The sequence below is a fragment of the Ceratotherium simum genome, chromosome 21, assembly GCF_057802395.1.
Source record: "Ceratotherium simum simum isolate JZ-2026a chromosome 21, ASM5780239v1, whole genome shotgun sequence".
Classification (NCBI taxonomy): Eukaryota; Metazoa; Chordata; class Mammalia; order Perissodactyla; family Rhinocerotidae; genus Ceratotherium; species Ceratotherium simum.
In genome coordinates, this window is record NC_141920.1 from 5,868,950 (window position 1) to 5,887,298 (window position 18,349).

The 18,349-nt window shown below is 57.0% G+C and overlaps 1 protein-coding gene across 1 annotated transcript in view; it reads left to right on the forward strand.

The window, feature by feature from the left end:
- Positions 1-4,988: 4,988 nt before the first annotated feature.
- The window catches only part of PMEPA1 (prostate transmembrane protein, androgen induced 1), a 56,925-nt gene continuing 43,564 nt past the window's right edge, over positions 4,989-18,349 (forward strand). Inside the window, exon 1 of the mRNA XM_087445087.1 lies at positions 4,989-5,645. Within this exon, the coding sequence (XP_087301213.1) occupies positions 5,537-5,645 (109 nt within the window). The 5' untranslated portion in view covers positions 4,989-5,536. The remainder of the gene's footprint in view (positions 5,646-18,349) is intronic.

Below are 18,349 nucleotides of genomic sequence, written 5' to 3' on the forward strand. Positions count from 1 at the left end.
GCGCCCGCGGCACGCCAGACCCCACAGGGGACGCGCTGGGGTCAAGCCAGACTGTCCTGCCCCCCTGGGGTGGCTGATCAAGTGGAGACAGACAGGGAACACGCAAACACACATGTCTGATGCTGCTGGTCCCTGTGCTGAGGACTCAATCCCTCCCCTGCACTGTGAACTTAGGGCAGAGGAGACACATCTTCAGGGAGGTGAAGGATCCCCCAAGGTCACCCACGGGGGATTCTGCCAGCAGGCACCCGGAGGGGCCTCTCTGATGTGATCTTCACCTCTCCCCTCCCCAGGCCACTTCTGCCTCACCCCTCCCTGCAGAAGTCAGGAGGAGGCAGGGGAGCCTCCAGGGAGCCCAGGGGACCCATGTCGCTTGAGTCCAGTGGGGAAGACCCGGGCAGCCCCAGGCAGAGGCGCTGAAGATGGAGGAGGGGAGCAGAGATCACCATTCCCTGAGGCGGGCCCACGGGCTCCGGGCCCCAAGTGTGCCTTCACATCTTGCTCCCCCTCACTCATGGGTCCCAGAGCCTCAGTGTCCCCATCTGTCAAATGGGAATATTAGCTTGGACCTCATAGGGCTGTTGTGGGGCTCCAGCGAGCTAACCCTGGCTCAGTGTAGGATCCCGATGCACATTTGTTGAATGATTAAACGGACAAATTTGAAGTGGCTAGAACAGGGCCTGGCACACAGGCAGTGTTCAATAAACATCAGCTCTTATTAGTGTTTAAAAGCAAAACAAGACGCAAAAAAATAAACACATGCAGTTAGCAAAGATGCTAACCTGGGAACGCCAACAGGCCGATTAAACCTCGGGCAGGACCCGGGGGAAAAAATGACTCAGCGGGAAGGAGTTTGCAAAGGTGGTGAGTTGGGAGGGGAGATCATTAAACCGCATAAGGCTGCCCCGCATGGCTTCTGAAAAGGCAGCTCTGTCTGGCTGGTCCGGGGTGGCAGGAGTTAAGGGGGCACGGCTGGACCCAAGGGGGCTGGGATCTGCCTTTTCCCCACTGCCCGCTGTCAAAGCAGGCCCTTTGTTGATTCAGCCGGGCATTTTCCACAGTGGCCAGCAGGCACAGTCAGGACATGGCCAGCCATCCTCAGCCGCGGCCAAAACCCAGGCTCGCTTCCCCGGGTTCCCGCCTGGCTGCCAAGGCAGGCCTGGCACCCGAGCAGGACTGGCTACAGAATTTGCGGGACCCCTTGTTCAAAAATTATTAATGATTAAGAATTTCAAGACAGTGACAGTAGAGCATTAAGCCAAGCTTGGGGCCCTCCCGAGCGCGGAGCCCTGGCACCGGCATGGGTCGCAGGCCCGAGAAGCCGGCCCTGCACCGGAGCCCAGCCCGGCAGGGACGCAGCACTGGGAGCAAGCCCTCCTTACTGGCTTACACAGGATCTTTTCTCTCTGAAGCTTCCCCTGTGGCTGATCCAACCCACGCTCAGGGCAGACAGCCGCACGCACGTGCTGTCTGGAGGCCCTGAAAGGCCTGTGCCCAGCGGTCGCCTGGGGACACACACTCATTTCACAATCCCACGGCCTGCAACCCAGCTGGGAAATGTGTCCCAAATCCCAGACTTCCTCGGACTACGAAGATCCCTTAGCGCCTCTCCCACCTAGGGCTTTGGCCTGGCGCCTGCTGCCCACGGCCTGGGACTCCCTCCCCGCTGTCCCACCTCCCCAAGGAGGCACCCTGACCCCGTGGGCTCCAGTGGCATCCAGGCCAGGTCCCTCTGTATTCCTTCCAGCTCTGGTCCCTGTCTGACACCGTCACCTGGACTTCTATTGTTTACATATTTGTTGTCTGTCTCACCTGCAAGAAATAGGAGGCCAGGAGGGCAGGGGTGTGTACCTGGCCCGAGGTAGATGGTCAGTACATATGAGGTGAATGCAATGCCACGTCCTCAGGGTGGGCTTCCCTGCTCACCAGCCTGGCCTCTAGCTCATCATTCCCATATCTGGGTTAGCCATGGGTTTGCATGTGGGTCTCTGGTCTCTCCCGCCCCCCATGGTGTCACACAAGGATGGGGAGTTTGTTTGGTGGCTGCACTGTGCCCAGCACAGAGCCTGGCACTGAACAGGAGCACAAGATTTGCTGAATGAATAAAGGAAACTTCTCTCCTTGACTTATAGCCTCCCTGCCATGGGCTTTGGCCCACCCTCCAGCACCCACACTGCCACACTGGCCCATGAAGACCTCGGCTCTGGCCTGGCACTAATCCTGGGCAGATTCGCCGAGTTGTGAACTCCTCTGCATGTGGCTGGACAGTGGGCTCTGTCCCCTCCTGGCTGAATTCCCAGCACCACAGTGCCTGGCACACGTACGGTTGCCACATTCGGCAAATAAAAACACAGGATGTCCAGTTACCTTTGAATTTCAGATAAGCAACATATAAATTTTTAGTAAGTTTATCCCAAATATCACACAAGATATACTTATACTAAAAATTATTCATGGTTTATCTGAAATTCACATTTATCTGGCAGCCTTATGCACACCCGGAGCCTCCTGCGGGTGTGGACAGTCCAGGGTATGCTTCTTCCAGAGCAATTCTGTCCCTTCCTACTGCCCACCTTAGCCGGGGGCCCAGTCATTGCTCATTGCTAGAAATCGGTCCCATCATCTGTCAGAGGGAAAATAAAATGATGCTAGTTCCCCTCCCAGGGTTGCCATGAGGATGCACTAACATAACTGCCAATATGCATTCAGCCTCTTCTTATGCCCTTTCAAGGCCCCGTCTCCTTCATTCCTCACAATCACCCCGGGTGAAGGCACCATCAGCGTCCCCATTTTGGAGAGGAGGAAACTGAGGTGGGAGGGGTGAAGGTACTCACCAAGGTCACATGGCTATGTCCCACTCATCTTTGGAGAGGCAGTTGCCACCACCACGCCTGACACCAAGCATCAGGCCTCCAAGCGGAAGCAGCTCTGGAACCACGGTGGACACCGCTGACCAGTCCCAGGTGCCACCATCAGAACAGCGGTGTCACAATGTAGGCGCTCAATAAATGTGGCCAGTGCTGTTCCAGACAGACCAACCAGAGATCGATGTTGTGGGTAGGTTTTCTGTTTTTTCAATCCACTGAGTTAACTGGTTATTTCTGCCTGCTGGCCGGCCAACCTCCATTGTGTAAATGCTGCCTCATTTCCAAGACAATCAACAGGTGTGATTTCTTGCTGCCAGATGAGGCCAGATCGCCTGCAGTAGACTTCAAGGGGGGCAGGGGCCACACCCGGTGCCACTGAATTCCCAGCACTGAGGGCTGGAGCTCATGAAAGTTTGTTGATTGAATGACTGAAGGAATGGCTGTAAGGAGGGGCAGTGATGGTGGTCTCCTTTGGCCTAGGAAATGAGTGGGACCCTCGGTCATCCCTAGGCCCAGCCAACATTTTCAGGGTCACCCAAGGAATGCTCAGGACCTCCCCACCCCAGGTTTTCCTCCAAGCTGCAGAGGCCAAATTACAGCAAGACTCCCACCCCCACCTCTGCTGGTGAAATGACCCCTCCTCAAGGTAGGGGCCGAGAATGTCCAGCCCACAGCAGGGGAGCCCTCCCAGGTAGACTCTGAGCAATTACCCCTCCTGGTCCCTGGGCTTGGGCCCTGCTCTGGGCCCAGCCGGTAGCGTTACGAGTGAGCTTCTCTCCCCAAACAAATGATGGCCAGAGCCTTTGACCCTCCCTCTGTGCTGGGCACTCTTGGACCAGTACATCATCCTGGAGCTTGAACTCCCCCCCAAAAAAGTTTCCTGCCTGCCCTCCAAAGAGAGCAAGAGGCATTACTGTGCCCAGAGCGCTCACGCACTTCCTGGACTGGCTTTCTCTGAGTTCTGCAAGACTCTGGTCTGGTTCCAGTCTATTAAAAGGAAATAACAATAACTTTTAAACACTCTTCCCGCCCTGAATACAAAAGGAGCCTCTGCTCTTCACTAACACTTCGGGCACCACAGGGATGTGTGGATATTTAAGGAACTAGAAACAGGTGGGGGAGCAGATGTCCCAGGCCCCGGGGTTGCGCTCAGGCTCCAGGCTTGGGGCAAGCGACCCCCCAGGCCAGTTTCTGGGTGTGTAAAATGGAGACAATAATATTCCCGCCTCTGGGAGTAGGTGTCGGGCTGAGTTAATATTTGGTGAGTTTCTGGCATACGGTAGGCGATCCAAAAGTGCTTGTAAAATAAACAGAGATTGAGGGAAGGGTCTAGGAGGGGGACACAACAAATTGTTGCGAGGTTGGAGATGTGCCAGAGAGGGGGCCTCTTACATAATATTTTAATATCTTTTAAACCAGGAGAATGTGTTCTTGTAGCACTGGTGTAATTAAAAGTTAATGACATACAAGTACACCCCCACACTTCCTCCCCCCCCTTTTGAACTCCGGAGCCGCGCCCCCCCAGCCGGTGGCCCCTCGGGCAGCAGACAATAGGTGTGGATTCGCCCCGGGCCCTGCCGGCTGGGACATTACACAAGTCCCCGACATGTATTTACATGACAAGGGCTCCCAGGCGTTTCTCGGAGCAGTCCGGGGCGTGTCTATGCGAGTTCCAGTCTTCCCCAGCCGACCTCTTTGGGGCCGGGTTAAAGTGCGCGGGGGAGGGGGAGAAGAGGGGCGCAGAGGGCTAGAGGCCTCGTGGGGCTGCAGACCTGCAGGCGGGGAGTTTCCTGCGAAATCAGCTAATGAGTGATCTGGGGAAGTCCTCCTCCGCTTCTCTAATTTCCCCTGCCCGAAGCCCCCAGAACCTCGTGCTCCTTTAGCGGGGACAGGCTTCCCCCACGAGCCTGGGTCAAGGACCCCGGGGCCGGGGAACGCACCCGCAACGCGCCGGGGTGCGGCTGGTACCGAGTCACAGCCCCGGGGATCGGAGGTGTGCAGGGCAGGGGTTCCGAACAGACCCCGGTTGGGGAGGGGACGCAGCGCCCCGCCGCAGCCGCTTGGGTCCCGGGTCTACGCCACCCGCCTCGCTCTGGCCCTTTAAGAGCCCGCCCCCTTCCCCGTCAGCCCGCCCCGCGGCCCGGGGAGGGGGTGCGGGGGAACCTCGGCGGGGATTGGCGCAGCGCGCGCCCCCTCCCCGGCCCCCGCGCGGTGGGAACCGGCAGCCCCGTCTAGCGCTGACGTCAGACCGTCTGCCTGCCTCCGACCGCGGTCTCGGAGCGAAACCCGATCTCCTTGGACTTGAATGAGGAGGAGGCGGCGGCGGCGGCGGCGGAGGCGCTCGGCTGGGGGAAGCCAGCGGCAGAGGCTGAGCCCCGGCGGCAGCGCGCGCCCCGGCTGCCAGCCCATTTCCCGGACGCCACCCGCGGGCACTGCCGACGCCCCCGGGGCTGCGGAGGGGCGGCCGGGGGGCGCAGGGGAGCGCGGCCCCGCGCACTGAGTCTCGCGGCGCCCCAGGAACTTGGCGGCGCCCCGAGCCCGGCGAGCCGGGGCGCGCCTTCCCCGCCGCGCGTCTCCTGCATGCGGGGCCCGAGCGCCGGGCGCCGGCCGGAGCCCCCCCCGGCCGCCCCCGTGCCCTCCGCGCCCCGGGCCGCGCCGCCGCGCCGTCCATGCACCGCTTGATGGGGGTCAACAGCACCGCCACCGCCGCCGCCGGGCAGCCCAATGTCTCCTGCACGTGCAACTGCAAACGCTCTTTGTTCCAGAGCATGGAGATCAGTGAGTGACCCCGCGCCTCCCTCCCCGGAGGCCCCGTCGGGCTCCGACCCCAAGTCGAGGCGCAGCTGCGGGCGGGGGCCCGGGCCGTGCGCGCCCCCTCGGGCTGTGCGCCCTGCGCCCCGGCTGCGCCCGCCGCGCCCCGGGCGCGCCCTCCCGGCTCGCGGCAGCTGGCGGCCGGCCCGGCTTTGTCCCGCGGAGCTGCGAGCCTGGCACGGCCCCCGCTGCCCGCGCCCCGCCCGCCGAGACTCGGACCCGGGTCCGTGCGGCGCGAGAGGGCTGGGGCGGGCGGACCCGTGAAGTTTCCATTTTATTTCCCTAAGGGGCAGTGGCGACGGAGCAATTAGGCCGGCTCTTTATCAACTTTGGTTTTGGGGGGGGGGGCGGGCGTGTGAGACGCCGTCTGGCCTGTGAGGTGTCTGGGGCTCCGGGTATGTGTCTCGGTTTGTGTGAGTGGGTTTCCGTGCGTCTGGGGTGTGTGCGGGTCTGTGTGTCTGGGTCGCGGTCTGTCCCAGGAGAGTGTTTCCGAGTCTCTTTGCGTCTCTGTCTCTCTCTGTCCGGGTCTAGCTGCCTCTCTTGAGTGTGTGCACCTCTCTGGGGGTCTGGGAACCATTTGTGTTCCAGGTGTCGGAATCCAGGGCTCAGCGCTAGTGGGTCTGGCCGAACGTGGATCCCGAGTGTGTGTGTCATTGTGTGAATGTCTGTGTCCCCGACGCACCTATAAATAGCCTCTGTCTGGACAGCTTGGCTCAGTCTGGCTGGGCCGGTGGTTAGAAATGAGTCAAAGTTTGGGGCTGTCTGTGTTTGGGCCGGCCTTGCCCTGAAAGGGAGACGCAGACGCAGGGTGGGGAGGGGGCGTTGGAGGCTTGGCGCTGACTCGCCCAGTACCTGCAGAAGTTGAGACGAATAAGCCTCTTCTACTTCTGTCATACAGAGCCCCCCCAGGTGTTCGCTCGGTTGGGTGGGGTGCACCCCTTGGGGTCTGCCTTCTAGCCTACACCTCTTCTCCTGCCCGTTTTTTGGGAGAACCGCTTGCCTCTCTGAGCTTCAGTTTCCCCTGTTCTCACCCCTAAGTACCCCCTGGGGCCAGGGCCCACACAGCCCTTCCCTGCAAGGGCCAGCCTTCTTCCAGCTGGGACCAGGAGCCTAGAGGCAGCCGCCACCAAGCAGGGCAGTGACTGGGTGACTCATAAGCTAGTTTCCGCAGGCGGCTACCACAGTTTGTGGCCCCTGAGCCTGTACAGTGAGCTCGAGGGGTAAAAATAACCTGGGACCGGCCCTGCTGGGGCAGGCTGGCTGGGTTGGTGGTGGGTCCTTGCATCCACCTAGCCCACTACCTCTAGTCCTGGAATTGAAAGTCCTGTTCTGCCCACCCCACACCCACCTCCCCCAGCTGCCCTGCATCAAGCCAGCGAAATGCCAGGAGAGCCTGCCCAGAGCCAGCGTTTGCGGAATTGAGTTGCGTTAAACCAGATTGCTTCCCAAAGGCCCTTTGTGAACTCAGGAGGCTAATGAAATGCACGAGGATATTATTAAAATATGTTCGCACATCTTTGGAGAGAGTCTCACCAGTGCTAAGTGGATTGCTACTTAAGTACCCTCAGTGCCTTATCCTCCCCTTCTGTAAAGCTACGTGAGGGGACCTCCCGCATAAGGGGTCTACATCGTTGTATCCAACTTATCCTTATGTGGGCTAGGCACAGTCAGACCTTCTGCTCTTCTCCTTTCTTTGTGTTCAGGAATTTTTTAAAAATTCATTCTTATTTTTGTTCCTTGGGCGAGTCAGCCCTGACGATATTTTGGCTGACACCAAGGTGTTAAATCCGTTGCCTGGGACCTGTGTGCTTCCCGCAGATGGCATGCAAGTGGGACTCTCGCGGTTAGTCCCTGGAACCGTGGCTTCCTGCAGCTGGCCCCGGGGTGGCCCATTAGTCACCATGCTCTGTATTTTTACACACAGCCCCCTAGTTACTGGAAGAAAGCCCAGGGCAGGGAGGGAAGTGATCTTAAAATGCAGGTATAATGTAACAGTTTGTTACCAGTGCTAATCAGATTTCCCAGAAACGGTTGATGAGCAAGCCTTCAGGTCTGGAGTTTCCTTATACAAAAAAGATAGGAAGGAAGGAGGGAAGGAAAAAAAGAAGGAAAGAAGGAAAAGAATAGCGGCCACTGTGTATTTCACATGATGCGTGTGGGGGGTGGTTTGCAGGGAGAACGTTCAAGATGGATTTGCAGTTGGGCTGCGGGGCAGTATCCAGGCTGTTCCTCTTCTGTAAGAGAGGAGATTGCCCTTGGTAGGTCCCTTAAACTGGGCCTCAGTTTCCTCATCTGCAAAATGAGACCTTGACGGTTGAAATATAAAATTCTGCCATCTTTCAAGATGAGGCCTCCGCCCTCCAAAGTCTGGCTGAGGCTTCAGTGCCAGAGGTGGCTCCTCGCCCCCCACAGAAGGGCTGGGTCCCTGATGTGGTCTTCAGTTGCCCCAAATTTCAGACCTGGAAGGAGCCTGGGCCAGCTCAGGGTTCATGCCCTCGCTTTACAGATGAGGGGAGGTGGCAATGGAAAGCTTTGCCCCAGGTCCCCAACCCACACTAGACCCAGACCCAAGGGTATTTCTCGTGGAGCGCACACCCTGTCTCTTGATTTTGTAACTGGGGCCCCAGAGGAGGTGCACCTGGAACTTGGGGCTGGAGGAAATCAGCAGCATCCCCTTTGCACCCGGGAGGGGGCACCTGGGAGGGCTCTGAGGGAGCCAGGTATCCGGAATGGGCTTGACTTGACTTTCACAAGGCACCTCAGGGGCCCCCGTCTTTCCTGAGAGTCAAGGCGTGAAGGATGCTGTCTGATGGGAACGCCCAAAACACACCCAGCAGAAAAATATGCCATTCTTGAAAAAAGCCAGGGGTCTTGGGATTAAACACAGCTGGCTCAGGTGACACCCCACCAGAGGTGACAGCCGGGGAGTTCGCAGTGGTGACTTTTGAGGAAAGGATTCCTCCTGGCACGCATTTTTCCTGGCATTCTTGTTGACCTCTTTTTGGTTCCGCTGCGTCTCTTAGAAATTCCCCCCGTCTTTTTCCCCCAGCTTCTGCTTGAGACTTTTCGGGGGCGGGTGGAGGCTAACAGTGCTCTCTGGGCAGGCTGAATCGTGGTGCCATCCAGCTGTGGCTCCTGTGACAGCGTTTCTGGAGGGCCCTGGGAGGTGCCCCTCCCTGGACCCAGCCTCCACCCCTGCGGGCAGTGTCCGCAGTGGCACTTTTGTTTTTTAACACCGCCAGAGTCTCTGCGCTGATTCCTCTTCTCCAACCAGTTCCAAACACATATTCCCAGACACTGGAGACTCGGCTTTCGGAAACTCACAGGACACCCAGTAATCTGGTGGTTTGCCTGCACGTGCTGTTTGTGTTTATCACGCGGATGAATCCAGAGCATCTCAGCCTGGGCCCTGGGGTGTCTGGGAGGGAGAACTCCTCCCTGGGCGGTGGGAGGTTGTCCCGCGTGTGGGGTTAGCAGCATCCCTGGCCTCCACCCACTAGATGCCGGAAGGAGTAGGATTCTAACCCCCCCGCCCCCAGGGTGTAACAACCAATGTCTCCAGACCTTGCCAGCTGTCCCCTGAGGGGCATGTTGCCCCTGGGTCAGAACCACTGTTTTAATCAATTATTGGTTCTTGAAAGGGGGCCTGGGGCTGGCGGGAGGGCAGATCTGAGTTGCCAGATCAGTTCCCTTCTGGCGTCAGTCCCTCTAAAGGCCTGTGGTCGCTCTCCAAGTTGGCACCTGCCACTCACTCACTCAGCCCTTATTGAGCGCCTGTTGTGTGCCACGCGGGAGAGATTGGGGCTCCCTATTGATGAAGTTTCCAGTTGTCGTCTTGGGTTTGCATTTATTAGGAGAGGAGACTCAGGCATCAGTGAAAGCTGGTTTTTCAGGATCCAGTTTAAGCTCTGGGTGTTGAGGGCCAGCCCTTTCCCCCAGTGGGCCCTCCCCGCCGGGCCTTGTAACCCACATGTTTTCTGACTGTCTGGGTCTTGGGTTGGAGTGCAAGAAGGGGTTGAGTTTTGACGGGAATCTCAGGTCAGGCAGTTGACACAGCCTCCCAGGAGGTCTGGGTTAAGCCAGCTACACCGCCCAGCGTGACCCAGGGTCAGGGGTGAGCTTAGCATTTGTCAAGACGGAAAGGAACTAATTGCTCCTGCGAGGACTCTCAAGCGCACATACACGTGCACACACCCATATGCACGCAGACATACACACACAGGCATACACATACGTGCATACTCCCGTGTGCACACATGCATGCACACGTGAACACACACTCTCAGCCCCCACCCATTCCTGCCTTTCCTGCCAGCTTCTCTTTGGGTTGGGAATGGTTACCACTTCTGGGCATGTAAGTAAAGGAAAAAGGAAATAAGTGCACACATACATACATTCTCTTCTGTAAGTTGTGTAAATTTACACTCCCTTCAAAAGAGAAGAAGGGGTGTGTGAAGCTGCCAGGAGAGGAGGCTGTTGGGGGGGGTCCGGGTGGCAACTGCTTGTCCTCAAGGCAGCAAGATGCACTTGCCCCCAATAGTCCCAGAGCCGCAGGCCCAGGTGCCCCCACGTAGCTGCCCCCACCTCCTCTCTTCTCTTGGCCCGGGGCCAGGGTTTTTAAAAGGGTTTATGGTTTGGTCAATTGTTAAAATGTAAGAAAACGTTAGAGAGGAGGGTACGGGTGGTGGGGCCCAAACAGAGGGTCCGTGTGGTTTTTCCTCTTCAGGTATTTCTCATCCAGAGACAATGTCTGCAGGTACCTCGGGGTCTGGGGTCCTGCCCAAAGAGATGTAACTCTTAGAATTGAATTTTGAGGGTGCACTCCTGCCAGCCCTGGGCTCTTGTGTGGTGCACATGCCGAGCAGGAGCTCAAAGCCCAGGGCCCATTTTGTGCTTTTTGAAAGGGGTTGTGTGCACGCACGTGTGTGCACTCGGGGTTAGGGGCACGTGTGGGGGCCGTGTGTGCTGGCATGCCCGCTCCTCTTTGTGTGCCCATGGATCACAGACGACATGAACACTGTGCCGGGCCCCCCGAGGCCGGGAGGGCACGGTTCAGGGGGACAGACTCGGTTTTCTCTGGGTGGGCTGCAGAGAACTGGGGACGTGAGTCCACCCAAAGGGGCCACTGCCGCTCGCCTACCGTTGCCATGTGGGCCCTGTGCGGCCATATCTTTCAGTTTCAGGGACCTGGACAGCTAGATTTTGATGTAAAACTGTTAGGTTTTAAGTACTAGCAATTCCTTTTTTTCCTCACTGCCCCCAGACCCCGTCTGTTGGGTGGGCTTCCGTGGGTTGGGAGTGTCACCAAGGCCCAGAGGGATGGAGGCTCAGCCTGGCTCCGAGACTTGCTGGCTGTGTCACCTTTCGCTGTCGCTCGGCCCACCTGTGAAGCGGGGCGGCAGCAGCTCGTGTGTGCTGGATGTCGAGCATATGCAGAGATGACTCTCGTGGGGTGTGGCCCCGTGTCTGGTACAGTCCTGTGTTTGTGGGAGGTGGTGATGACAGTGGGGGCGGAGTAGACTCAGTCACCCTCTCTATCCCATCCCCTAGCGGTCACGCGCTGGCACCCTGCCTGAGGAACAGGCCTTGGCCAGAAAAAGGCTTCCCTCTCCTGGGGCTGGGTGCCGGCAGTGGCTGGGAATGTTGGAAGGAACAGGCCCGAGTGGGGCCATGACCTTGAAAGTGGAGGTAATTGATTATTTGTGTAACATTCCTTGTCCCTGCCAGGCCCACCGCAGACCCAGCTGGCAAAGCCCCAGCGTGCCCGCCCCTGGCCCCGGAAGCCCCAGACGGTCTCTTAGGGCCCCCGGCTGGGTTCCTGTCATCCACTGCCGGCTTTGGAGGGCAGAGGCCAGGCGGAGAGTATGAGGCACAACACTCGGGCGGTGAAGTCAACACCACCCTGGCATCCCGATGCGCCCCACGAGGTCCACTGAGCACAGAGCTCAAGAATGCGTGATGGTTTGAGGCTCCTGTTTTTGACAATTAATTTCAATTTTTAACAAGTAAGTGTTTGCGGGAGATGAACCATCCAAATAAGACCCTGATCTTTTTTTCCCTGCCCAGTGGGTGCAGTGGGGTGGGGTGGAGGCTCCTCTCCTATTTTGCTTCTCCTCCGAGCACCTGCCCTTCCTTCTCCCCGAGGGGGGCTGCATCCCTTCATGAAGTCATGACAACGCACTGACAGCCTCACTTTCCCCTCGTGTGACACCTCGGGGTCGTGTCCGGGCCTCATCAGGCACTGGTGGAGGTGTCTGTCACCACGCTGGGAGAAGTCCCAGATGGCTTGCTCACAGGCTTCGGCACCCCAGGATGGGCCTGGAAAGGTCTGGGGCATCCCCAGGCTTTCTGAGAGCCACGGCACGGCTTCTCTTCTCCGTTTCCAGGGTGACTGATGGATTTTTGCTTCCACTCCCCTCCTTAGTTGGATATGGAGAGCTTATCACGTGCCAGGTACTAGTGACACATTGTTCTCAGTCTTCACAACAACTGTGCAAGAGAGCTGTTGCTATCATCAATTTGCAGATGCAAGATCCTCTGGGATCAGAGAGGGTAAGACACTTGCTCCAGGTCACACAGCCAGGAACTGATGCTCTGTTGGCATTCAGACCTAAGCTCCCTGACCCCACCACCAGCGCTCCCATGATTTCTTCCCCAAGACACCAGGCCGACTCCCTGAGCCCCAGCATTTTATTTTGCAAGACATGACATTGCAGAGGTGTTTTAGATTTTTGTCCCAAGACGGCAGGCCCGTGTGGGACCACCCGTTAGGGAAGAACACTGACAAATCTTAGAGCAAACAGTCGGGCCTGGTCTGCTCGGGCAGCACCCTAGAAGGTCTTTTCACTGGAAGGTCTCCCCTACACTCGTGTCCCCGTCAGGCTGCATGAGGAGCTGGCGTCTCTGTCTTCAGCTCCTTTCTCCAGCGTCCCCAACACCTCCACCGTGAGTTGTGGTGGCAGGAGCTTGGTGAGTGGGCCGCAGCAGTTTCTGGAGAGACCGTGTCTGTTAACCTTCCCCGTGATTTCCAGGCCGTCCGGGGCCTGTGCACTGCCAGCCTCCTGGCCAGAGGGAGGTTGTGGAGATCTAGACTCCATGGGGGCATACATGGGACACGGCATCCATTGGGGGCTCAGTCCTTCAGCACTTACTTCACCCCGCACCTCCTGCGCTGTTCCAGGCGCTGTACTGGGTGCTGCGGAATGTCAAGGGGCAGCAGATGAACCCTGCCCCCTGAGAGCTGCCGCTCCAGGGAGCAGACGGACGAGAAAACATGAGTTCATTTCAGGGACGGGGGCTGAGAGGAAACCAAACCGGGGGCACCCTCAAGGCCTGTTTCAGGGCGGCCGCCGGGCTCCCAGACCAGCCATCCTGTTCCAGCTCCAGGAGCATGCCGGGGGTCTCTCCTGGCAGGGCTGTCACGTGGTATTTTGTTTGTGTGTGTGTGTGTGGGGGGGGGGGAAGATTAGCCCTGAGCTAACATCCACTGCCAATCCTCACCCTTCTTTTTTTTTTTTTGCTGAGGGTGATTGGCCCTGGGCTAACATCCGTGCCCATCTTTCTCTGTTTTGTATGGGACGCCTCCACAGCATGGCTTGACAAGCTGTGCGTGGGTGCATGCCCGGGATTCGAACCTGTGAACCCCGGGCCGCCGAAGTGGAAGGCACGCACTTAACCGCTACGCCACCGGGCCGGCCTCTGTCACAAAGTATTGAATGCTGTGTCATTAGTTGTGTTCTCTCTGGTCTGGGGACTGTGTCCGTCTTGTTCATTATCTCCCCCAAGCCTGTAGGTACCTCCTATGTGTATGAGGAGGGAAGGAAGTGGGCAGGGCGGGCAGCGGGCAGGCAGGCTCGTAGAAGGTTCCAGATAGCACAGGACATAGTCAAGATATAGACTCTGAAAACCATCCTTTTTTGGGCCAGCGTGGAATCCCTCCTGAGACCCCGCTCCCCTCCATAAGGTGGAGGGGAGGGGAGCACCTGCCTCACGCGTTGTCAGGACGGTGCCCGAGCAGTGAGAAGCGCCGGTGGCACAGGGTGCTGTTTTGAAGCTCCCAAGAAGTTTCCACTATTTTGGGCAGGAAGCTGTGCCTTAGCCTCCCGCCCACTATCTCTTCCAGAAACATCAAAGCTGCATGGGGGGGTGGGTACAGAAATCCAGTGCAGACATGCCGCCTCCCCTCCTGCAGCCGAAGCTGTCCCTTGAGGTCGAGGTTTCTCGGTCATCTCTTTGGTGCTACTAAGAGCATCAAAATGACAGAGATGCATGACCAGGGCCGGCCCCACGCCCCACAAGGGGAATTTGTAGGGCTGCTCTTTTCTGCACACACTTGCTCCAGGCCTGGAGTGATTTTGGTCACTGTCTTACCCGTTTGGCAGCTGTGGGTAGAGCCTGCCTTTGCTCCGATGGGACGTTGAGCCGCCATGTGTTGCAAGGAGTTAGGTGGCCACTGTCGGGTGGTGATCGGATTTCCTGATGTTCCAGCGAATTCTAATATGTGTTTGTTTCTCACTGGGGTGGGAGTGGGAGGAAGAAGGAGGGGTCCCTTGGCTTAGAATCGGTGCCGCAATAAACTCATTAGGATATATTTCAACTGCAATCATTTGTTATTGTATCAGTGGGTTTAGGAAATGGCTCTACTGGCAGAAAAGAGAGTTTTAATTATTTGGTAACAAGTTCAACATCCCCAGTGGCTCTGGGGTCTGAGTGCTGGATAAAGTTGGCTTCTGGCCCCAGCGAGCCAGCCTGTAAAGTTCCACTGTCCTCTGGAAACGCCTCCCAGCGCCCATGGCCCCTGAGCTGGGCTCCCCCGGGCTGGACGGATACCACCTAAAGCTCTGACCACGAGGGTTCAAAACACCGCCTGCCTTTCACGTTTGGAGAGATTGTCCCATATCTTTTGTCCCTAAGGTGGACTGTGGTGGTGAAGTCGGGGGCAGCTGTGCAGAGTCTTGGTGGGATCCATGCAACTTCTGCATGATTGCGGTGCAGTTGATGTTCAGTAAACGGTGGAGCAGTTGGTGAAGGATGGAGTTATGGTGTTCCTTGGCTTCCCCAGGCTGCTGGGAGCATGCAGTGATGCTCCCTGAACTGCTGGCGCCTATGACAGCTGTCACGCTTTGTCATCACTGCTGGGGTGGGTGCATGTGGGTCGTGTCGACTTCAGGGGTGGGAGAGTCTCTGCTGGTCCTTAAGGGCACCAGGAGCTGATGCCTCCATCCCTGGCTTTCGAGGTGGGGGTAAAAGTGAGAAATCTGGCCATGGGTTTGTCGGGATGTCAGTGATTAAGAATTTAGAGATATGTGCTTTTATATATAAAACCACACAGCTCTGTGTGTGTAAAATATACTTACATATTTTACGTTTACAACGTGCAGAATATTTTTAAATGTGTGTGTTCCGTCCCCAAGACTGGGAGGCTTCTCTGAGGTCCCTCGACCAGAGGCCACAGTGGGACCCCCGCCTCCCGCAGATGTGCCCGTGACTGAGCCTGAACCTCCCCTGGCTTTGTCCTGGGTGCCCCCAGGCAGGGTTCCTGGGCTGTGTTCTCAGAAGCAAGAGAAGTGGGGAGCTGAGTCAGTTTTCCAGCAGATTTTGGGGAAAGCAAACTACCTTCCCAAAAGAGGTTGTTCAGCTCCATGCTCCTGGTCACCCACTGCTCATCTAGAGTAGATTCTGAGAGACCGCCCCGCACCGCCCAGCTTGGGTTTGCCCGTGATGGTCCAGGCAGCGGGGGGTCACTGGGGCTGCCGTCTAGGGGCGTAAGCCAGTGCCAGCTCGGTTTTATTCTCTCCTGTGTCGGCTTGCCCACTGGGGTCAGACATCCCTGGCGGGGCCGCTGGCAGACTTTGCACAGGCTATCCGATAAGGTTGATAAGGTTCGTGTGCCTGGCCAGCAGGGTCAGCCCCCGCCCTGAGGATGATTCATCCCAGAGGCCACACTGCCATCAGGGAGGCTCAGAATTTGCACTTGGCCACAGCAAACGCTCTTTCTTGCTCAGCCTAAGTTTTATAGCAGGTAAAACAGCTTTGATCTGAATTTCTTCCAGTTGATGTCAGTTCGGAGACGGCGTGAGAGTTGGGTGGTTGTAGACGATGTTTCAAAATCCCCATCACAGAAGGGAGACGCTGTTCTAGTCTGGCTGCGACACTTAAGGAGTAAAGAATAAAAGTTAATACCAAGACGTTTACTAAAACTGAGTATATCTGTGCCTGCTTCCTTTGCCTTGCTCACGTGGCTGCACATTTTAAGGACTTCGTTGAGTTAAGTAACCCTCCAGAAGAAAGGAGAGAGTGAGGGGCGGGGGAGGGTCCGTGTGGTCCCTGCAGGAACTTGGTGGCCGCCCCCGCCCCCTTTTGCTCATTCCCAAGTCCTCAGGCTGATATGTCGGAGCTGGTCACAGCTCTAATTGCCCTTCCTAAAAACAATTTAGTCGGTAATAATTCTGTGAGCCTATGAATCGACTTTGCGCAAACACCCTGAGTAATTGCTTTGTTCTTTTCCCTCTACTTTGTAATTGGTGTCTGTAAAAGCCAAAGGTTTGGTCTTGCGGAAGCATGATTCATTTATTGGTGTCTGTGCCGCCCCGTTATCATTCAGTCATTTCAGAACGCCGTCGCGGTGAGCCGGAGTGATTCACACGGGGCTGAGCTTAGCAGCCGACGGGGTCCCAGCCGTCGGAGGAAGCTGTTTTTTCTAATCTATTTATGGTATGGGAGAAAGGTGCGTGTATTGAGAGGATGGAGAGGGTGTCAGTGACACTGGTGAATATAAGCGATGGCGCCGAGCAGCCCCTCACACACGGCTCTGCTGCTCTGATCCTCACAATGGGTCACAGCTAAACGCAGTCCTGTCTGGGGTCTCTCTCTGCCGTGCTTATGGATCCCGATCTCGGAGCAGGCTGGCGCGCAGGGACGCCCCATCAGACGTGGAGCAGTTTCAAGTCGAAAGCCACAAATGCAGAGAACGTTGCCTTTTTGAAAAGTCTGTCCTCTGCGTCCACCGTGGAACAGTTTAAACACCCAGGCCTCAGGGTCAGGGCCACTCCCGAGCCCCTTCTTACCTCTCTAACAATGACGATCATTAGATGTTTGCAATTGTCAAGTCTCATTATTCTGCGACGTGTGTGAATTCACACGTGGAGCTGTTGATTTTGCCTAATTTTGTTAGTTACTTGGCCCTAAATAAAATTGTCACCATCCTCCCATCTAGAGGGTCATTAGAACTGCTTGCTACATGGCCCAGAGGTGTAATTATGAGTCTGGTTTCCAGTTGTCCATATAAATCTAGGCCGTGCCTGCAAGTGCATAACCCAAAAGTTGCTTATGTTTGGTTGAGGAATGTTTCCTCCTGTGGCTGTTTCTTCTCTGGTTGATTCTCCGTCTGCATAACTTGCTCCGCTGTGTCCTGCCCTCTGCATCAGTGAGTGAGGGCCTGGCTCGGGTATCTGTGAATCCCCATCTCCTACCACCCTTTAGCTGGAGGAGAATCCAGCCAGGATTTATTGAGCTGCTTTGTGACTTTCAAGATGTGGATCAGAGGTGAGTGCCTGGCGTTCGGCCCAGCTCTCCCCTCCTGCCCGTGACAGACATTGCTAATCGATCACAGCATCCACTCTTGCTGGGCTCAGATTCTCCCCAGGTCGTGCTCCATGTCCACTCCCAGTCAGAGGTCAGAGTGGGCTCAAGTGCTGAAGTCATTGCGGTGTAGATGACTCTCGTGAGGAAAACTGGAAGTTGTCTGTGCACAGAAATGGCCAGCTGGGAGCGGTGAGGGCTCAGGACTTCTGGGGGGAGAGGAGTTGCTCCTGCATGCAGCCTCCAGGACTCCCGTCCACTCCTCATGTCACGTGGTGGCCATCTGGGCTGCCCAACAAGTCAGGGACCATCCCTCTGTGAGTTCTAAGGACATGCCACCACCTGGAGTGACCCACCCCACCTTCAGCTGTCAGGCCTGGGTCCTTCCCAAGCCTCTGGTCTTGTTCCCAGTGAGATCTGGAGTAAGAGCCCCCACACGTGACTCCTCAGCCCGCCAACTTCATTTGCCTTTCTTTAAAATCGGGGTCACAAACTCAAACGTGATGGAAGCCTCCATTTCACCTTGACAGCCTCTTTCCCCGGAGGTCTTGAGCCCTACCCTAAGCATATGCTGGCATTCCTTCACACTCTAGTGAGAATGAGCCCTGGCCCCTTTCCCCACCATGGACTCAGGCGAGTGGAGGTGGGGTTCAGGAAGAACAAGGAAGAGGGGAGGCTGGGAGGCCGGCAGTTTTCAGGGATCAGCACCCAGCAGCTCTGTCTCTCTGGTCATTTTCTTGGTGTTTGCTGCAGTGACATTGTGGCTTTTCGAATCCCAGCTGTTCCTACTGACAGTCACAGACACTCACTGAGCACTGTGCACACCAGGCCTCATTCGTCCTCCTGGCAGCCCCGTGGGCACACAAGGGGGCAGAGCTGTGTCACGTGCCTGGGTGCGGGAGGTCCCCCAGCCAGGAGCAGAGCAGGATGTGAACTTGGGCTGTGGGGCTCTGAAGCCTGTGCTTTGCCCGCCATTCCCTGAGCTTCATGAAGAACCAGCCGCCTCCCGTGTAAGAGTGTAGGGTGTGGCTGGTGTCAGGCCTCCGCTGTTGTCCGCGGGCTTTTCCAGCTGGACCTGCGTCCCATTCAGT